The 7,316-nt window shown below is 33.7% G+C and overlaps 1 protein-coding gene across 1 annotated transcript in view; it reads right to left on the reverse strand.

Moving 5' to 3' along the window:
* LOC128227353 (asparagine--tRNA ligase, cytoplasmic-like) overlaps positions 1-7,272 on the reverse strand; it is a 33,501-nt gene extending 26,229 nt beyond the window's left edge. Inside the window, exon 1 of the mRNA XM_052937798.1 lies at positions 7,125-7,272. Within this exon, the coding sequence (XP_052793758.1) occupies positions 7,125-7,164 (40 nt within the window). The 5' untranslated portion in view covers positions 7,165-7,272. The remainder of the gene's footprint in view (positions 1-7,124) is intronic.
* Positions 7,273-7,316: the final 44 nt, after the last annotated feature.

Below are 7,316 nucleotides of genomic sequence, written 5' to 3' on the forward strand. Positions count from 1 at the left end.
TGCATTCTATTCAAAAAAGTGTTATCTGGGAATACATATCTAATGTTTCAATGCAATACATGATATATTTGCTGAGATATTGACTTAAATGTGGTAACATGCAAAACCTTAACCAGAATTTCTAAGTCAAATAATAAAGGGCAATTATTTTGCATTAAATGCAAACTAGAGTTACCTAACTTGGTTAATTAAGTAGGTTGGATGGTTGACTACCATTGTATAAAGTATCAATGCAATACCTCAAGTAGTTGCTGAGATATTAACCTATGTGTGCTTACACGCAAAACCTTAACCAGAATTTCTAAGTCGAATAATAAAGGGCAATTATTTGCATTAAATGCAAACTAGAGTTATCTAACTTGGTTAATTTAGAAGGTTGGATGGTTAAGTACCATTGTATCAAGTATCAATGCAATACCTCAAGTAGTTGCTGAGATATTAACCTATGTGTGCTTACACGCAAAACCTTAACCAGAATTTCTAAGTCGAATAATAAAGGGCAATTATTTGCATTAAATGCAAACTAGAGCTATCTAACTTGTCTAATTTAGTAGGTTGGATGATTGAGTACCATTGTATCAAGTATCAATGCAATACCTCAAGTAGTTGCTGAGATATTAACCTATGTGTGCTTACACGCAAAACTTTAACCAGAATTTCTAAGTGGAATAATAAAGGCCTATTATTTGCATTATATTCAAAAAATTGTTATCTAACTTCATTAATTTAGTATGTAAGATAGTTGGGAATACATATCCAAAGTTTCAATGCAATAACTGATGTATTTACTGAGATAATGACTTAAAGGTGCTTACATGCAAAACCTCAACCAAGGTGTGACGCCAACGCTGATGCCGACACCACCGCCAGGGTGAGTTGTATAGCTCTCCTTATTCTTCGAATAGTCGAGCTAAAAACAAGATATATTACCAGATAATGTTATTTTAATCTATCCCTACACAAAAAAAAAATATCCAACGAATATTTATGAATTTGACGGGTTTTTCTTCATTTCATTCTGTCAAAACATAACAATATATACATGAAGGCAATAATTGTTTATTAATGCCAAGTTTGAAGTTACTAGAACCAAAACTCGCAAAGATATTGTTAAAAAACTGTCAAAACTGTTTGGATTTACGAACTCAACCAGTATAAACCTTAATTATCCATTTCATTGGCAAGGTTACTGTAGTCCAAATAATTGTACGTTGACAGATTTTTTTTTTAGATTTTTGATATGGCAAATCCTTCACGAACAAATTGTTTAGAATCGAAAGTGGGTAGTTGTTCCGATCAGGATTCCGGGTTAAAGCATATAGCGTCTATAAAATATCATAAAAACAAGAAATATTACCAGATAATTTTATTTTATATTAGTTCTGTACACAAAAAATAAATATCCAACTTATAATAATGAGTTTGACGGCTTTTCTTCATTTCATTCTGTCAAAACATAACGATATACAGTATACATGAAGGGCACCTGCAAGGCTTCAGGGCACAATTTTTAAATCGCTCGGAACATTTCGGCCATGGCCAAGTTGTTATGATTGTATAACAAGGTCTATCTCGAAGCTTTGTCGGAGGAGGCCGAGTTATTACGATTGTATCGAGTTGTTCCCCTTCGCATAATTGTTGCCTGTGTCAGTCAACTTTCGTTTTATTGGAAAGGTAAACAACTTGTTTTAATGCATTAAATGCTTGTTTAGTGCAAAATTACATTTCAATTACATGGTAAATTATGATATAACTCTTTATGATCAATTTCAACCATAAAATACTTCATTTAAAACAATTTCAATATTTTTAAAACACCCCCGTTTTTTGCACATTCCCGTTTAGACGTTAGGGATTGGAAGAATCCCGTATAACACGTCTATTATTTTAGACTAGTGGTTACTGGTGCATGACTCAACACTAGCCAAGGGCCCAAACCAATTTCAAGAGCTAACTGGCCTGCTGGTTCTTACACAAACACACACACACACTTTATCAGGGGTTTATAATAGCTACAATAATGAGCGATCAGGGATACTTATTTTATTATTTTGACATTTCTTATGTATCCCTGTAACGCTACAACTCTCTACCATTTAACACTGGGCGAAAGAATATATAGTAATATTATGCATCGATGTTGAATAATAAGGACAAAGTTGTTCAATATATACCCGACAATGATCTAATCTGGATTTAATTTGTTATAAGAGTCGTTATAATATATATTTAAAAATATATTCTTGGTCACGAATACCGTCAAACATGTACACAGCCAGTCAGATTTGTCCCAGATTTACAGATATCGGGATACTTCATAAACAATTGACACATGATAGTGTATTATGATATCTGAACATGTATTTTGGCATAATGACATATTACAAAATAAAGATGTGTTTAATAGTAGGCAATATTATTATAGTAGAAATTTGAATTTTCAACTCGACTAATTTCAAAATTGTGGCCGCGAGGATTCTCTGCGCAAGGACTGTTCGCTACTTTTTGCTGGGATGGTGGACGTCACGAGTCTGCCATAGTAAAACAAAATCGTCAAAAGACGAGTGTACGGCCATTAATGAAATTATCTCCGTTATAAATTCAAATTTCTACAAAAATATTATTGCCCACTATTAAACACATACTAAGTTATGTGAGTATGCCCAAAAAACATGTTAAGTTATCATAAAACACTTGTGTCGATTGTTTATCAATTATCCCGATAATTTCTGTAAGTCTGGGACAAATCAGACTGGTTGTGTACATGTATAACGGTATTCGTGACCGGGTCACGGACACTACGGACCATGGACATTATGGACCAGAGATTACGGACCAGATTAAGGGACACTACGGACCAGATTTAGGGACTTTACGGACCATCTTCAGAAACTTACGGACCATCATTTATTATGTTTTTAAACATTTTTTTTTAATTCATTCACTCATTGGTCTTAAATTTTTTAATAAATACTTGAATATTAGTGCTCAGTATGACAATTATCTTTAATGTAACTGAAAATTCCCATGAAATTCCAATGTTAAACATCAATGTATTTTTAATAAAGTATTATAATAATTTGAATAATAATGAACGAAATATGTGTTTATCTTATAATTGTAAATGTGAATATTAATGTTTTCATATGTGATCGATTGCTTTCTGAAATAAACTTTGAACCGTCATATTTGTTTGTTTTCCGTTTCAGTGAAAGTGTGCCGTTACAATGGGTTTTCACACTTTTATAATTGCCAATTAAAGGTTGTCAGTGTAATGTTTGTTTCTTTTGTAATATACCGCTGATAATTACGGGTACAATTATAACTAATTAACACTAATTAAGGCAACAGAAATTGCCAGTTTTAAACATCAGTTTGCAAGAATTGCAACAAACACACATCGTTTATTTAATATAAAGCGCTACCTCTACTGCCAGCGGGCGACATCCCAGCAGCCTTCAGAAAGATAGAGGAAAAGATGGACGCCAACGACGAAAGAATGATCTCCTTTCTTCAGTATGTCAGCAGCACGTGGATACAGAATGAGATGTGGCCAGTCGCTTCGTGGTCAGTCTTCGGCCACTCTATCCGTACCAACAACGATGTCGAGGGTTGGCACGCGAGGCTCAATCGACGGAAAAAAAAGGGAAACTTGCCTTTCTACCTGCTGGTTGAACTCTTGTACAGAGAGGCGCATGAAATACCAATCATGTGCAAGTTGGTTAAGGAAAGGAAACTTTGCCGCTACCAACGAAAGGCTTCAACATTGACACAAGGCTGGCTCATGAAGCTTTGGGCAGAGTATTCTGCCAACGAGTTGACTACAAGCAGTCTGCTCAAAGCATGTGCGAGACTTTATGGGCCTGTTTAAATATGAATGGTGGCTTTGGTGACATATGCTGTTTATTTGTGATTCATGTAAACACTGATATGTTCTTATATGTGCTCAATTTATTTTGGTAAATAAACTGTTTTGGAACATATTTCTGCTCGATTTATTTTGGGAAATAAACTGTTTTGGAAAATATATCTTCTGTTGCTTTTAACTGATTTAACTGCCGATCTTTCAAATTTCGTTCATTATTTTTCACATGATTGTTATGCATAGGTCTTTAACACCTTTTGGAATTTCAAAATATTTTATATTGAACCATTGATCTATTCGAACTTCACGGGATTTTTCACAGTTTTATGGAAGATATAACGTCATACTGAGCACTCATATTCAAGTATTTATTAACAAATTAAAAACTAATGAGTGAATAATTTAAAAAAAATATGTTTAAATCATGGTCTGTAAGATTCCGAAGATGGTCCGTAATGTCCCTAAATCTGGTCCGTAATGTCCCTAAATCTGGTCCGTAGTGTCCCTAAATCTGGTCCGTAATGTACATGGTCCGTACTGGTTGAGAAGCAGTTTCCGACAGTTTTTAAACGTTTTTATTGAATTATTTATACGTGTTTCAGTACCTATTAAAATTGTTCACATTTAAGATAACTACAGCTCAAGCTGCTATTGTAGATATATTTTTCACATGTGTGACGTCACATATAGTGTATCTAATAGGGGCGCAAAGAGGGTACTTACACTGTTCTGATTAGCTTGTGATGAGAAACAGTTTCCGACAAATCAAATGCGGGGCAGATTTAAGGTGCCTATTGTGTGTTTTTATTATCTGTTTATTTAATATACTAAATATAAGACTGTAATAAGATAAAAAAAAAATAATTCAGCATTTACGAAAAATTTAAACCCTAAAATTTACGACAGTCCATTCATACTCGAAATCAGGCAGACACTGAATATCAATGATATTTTGATTCATTTCTGATAGAAACTTGGGTGCGAAATAAGCATGACCTCAGTGTTCACAAATATGTACACAATGATCATCATTTGTATAAGTCAATTTAGGAAAACCTTGTAGCTATTCATAGATATGCAAATTAGGTTCACACGCATGCGCAATACGCTGCGCATGCCGATCCCCCACGTGCAAGTTTGTGTACAAAATGAAAAATAAACATTAAACATTAAATACTAATAAAAGTTACTTACGTGTCTCAGAAATAGTTTCAACTTTTGATTGCCTAGTTACGATATAGTTGAATTGCAGTATATCTTTTATGAAGATCTAAAGAAAGTAGGCGAAAAAGCGATTTGTCGGAAACTGCTTTCCGTCGGAAACTGCTTCTCAACCAGTAGTGTCCGTAATACTCGTGACCAATAATATAATAATATGAAAAGAACAACTCTACTGACAAATTAAATCCAGTTCAGATCACTGTCGGATAAAAATTGAACAACTTTGTCATTATTATTCAACATCAATGCATATTATTACAGTATATCATTTCGCCCGTTGTTAAATGGTACTGGGCAGTTGCCTAATTCCGGATTTGCCTAAATATTCGGAAATCGTTTAAAATGCGTTTCGGCGACCGTGATCAATATAGAATGATCACAGTCTACGCAACTGACCTCCATAGCAACAGAAACAACACAAAAGTGCAGTTATTCGAGTATAACCCCAAAATAAATAACTCTAAACTTTCGCTTTCCTAAATGTCAATATTAAGTCACATGGGGGATGACGTCACACAGCGCGAGCTTTTATATTGAGGTTCGACAGGGTTATCTTTAAACACTAGACCTACTATACGATGTTTATGACTTATCGTCAATCACGAAATACAATGCCAATTACATAAAAAGTAAATAAATTGACGATGTCATTGTTTTGTGTTGTGCAGCATTTGATATGAAAATGAAGCAAAAATGAAGCAGATTCTTACTTTCAAAATTATGCAAATTCGGACAAATTAGTAGTTCGGATACGCCGAAAATACACATACAAATACTTTAGAGAAGTAAAAAATTTATATACAGGCTAAACATTTAATACATGATGTTCATTTAAGTAGCATTTAAATATTTGTATTGACTTAAATAATGTTTACTTTGTTCTTTGAAAAAATCCGAATATTTAGGCACTGAATGCAGGTTTTTGGACGTCGTTTATGCCCTTTTTTCGTACTGAATATTACATTATAAATTATTGTTTTTTCTTTTATTCTTTTTCCATTTTGGTTCATATAGTACCCAACATTTCTTTATTAAAATTTCATGCACTTATGTTCAGTTATTATGACAATATTTTAAGAAAACTTCAAAATTGATCCGGAATTAGGCAACTGCCCAGTAGAGAGTTGTAGCTTTACTGGTTGAGAAGCAGTTTCCGACAGTTTATAAACGTTTTTATTGAATTATTTATACGTGTTTAAATATCTACTGAAAGTGTTCACATTTTATATAACTACAGCTCAAGTTGCTATTGTCGATATATTTCTAACATGTGTGACGTCACATATAGTGTATCTAATAGGGGCGCAAAGAGGGTACTTACGTTGCTCTGATTAGCTTGTGATGAGAAGCAGTTTCCGACAATTTGAATGCGGGGCATATTTGAGGTGCCTGTTGTGTGTTTTTATTATCCGTTTATTTAATAAACTAAACATAATACTGTTATAAGAGAAATGTTATTTAATTTTTCAGCATTTACAAAAAAATTTAAACCTTAAAATTTACGACATTCAATTCATACTCAAAATCAGGCAGAGACTGAATATCAATGATTTTTTTATTCATTTCTGATGAAAACTTGTGTTTGTATACATCTAAGTGAATGTGGATGCGAAACAAGCATGACACCAGTGTTCACAAATATGTACACAATGATCATCGTTTGTGTAAGTCAATTAAGGAAAACCTTGTAGCTATTCATAGATATGCAAATTAGGTTCACACGCATGCGCAATACGCTGCGCGTGCAGATCCCCCACGTGCAAGTTTGTGTACAAAATGAAAAATAAACATTAAACATTAAATAATAATAAAAGTTTTTTACGTGTCTCGGAAAAAAAATCAGCTTTTGATTGCCTAGTTACCATATAGCTGAATTGCAGTACATTCTTTATGAAGATCTAAGGAAGGTACGCGAAAAAGCGATTTGTCGGAAACTGCTTTCCGTCGGAAACTGCTTCTCAACCAGTACAGGGATACAAGAAATGTCAAAATAATAAAAAAGTATCCCTGATCGCTCATTATTGTAGCTACAACTTACGTATACTCATCTTTGCTATATCTTCCGACACTTGAGCCATTCTGGTATATTGATGCTAGACAAATGATAAATTATATGGTGTAACGACAATTTTATAGCTGTTATGGTCTAAATCTGTCAAGCCGGTTGCATTGCATCAGGCATGTGGATAAATGTCGTAAATAAATGACGTAAAATTAGATCGGAAGAACC

Source organism: Mya arenaria, chromosome 3, assembly GCF_026914265.1.
Source record: "Mya arenaria isolate MELC-2E11 chromosome 3, ASM2691426v1".
Classification (NCBI taxonomy): Eukaryota; Metazoa; Mollusca; class Bivalvia; order Myida; family Myidae; genus Mya; species Mya arenaria.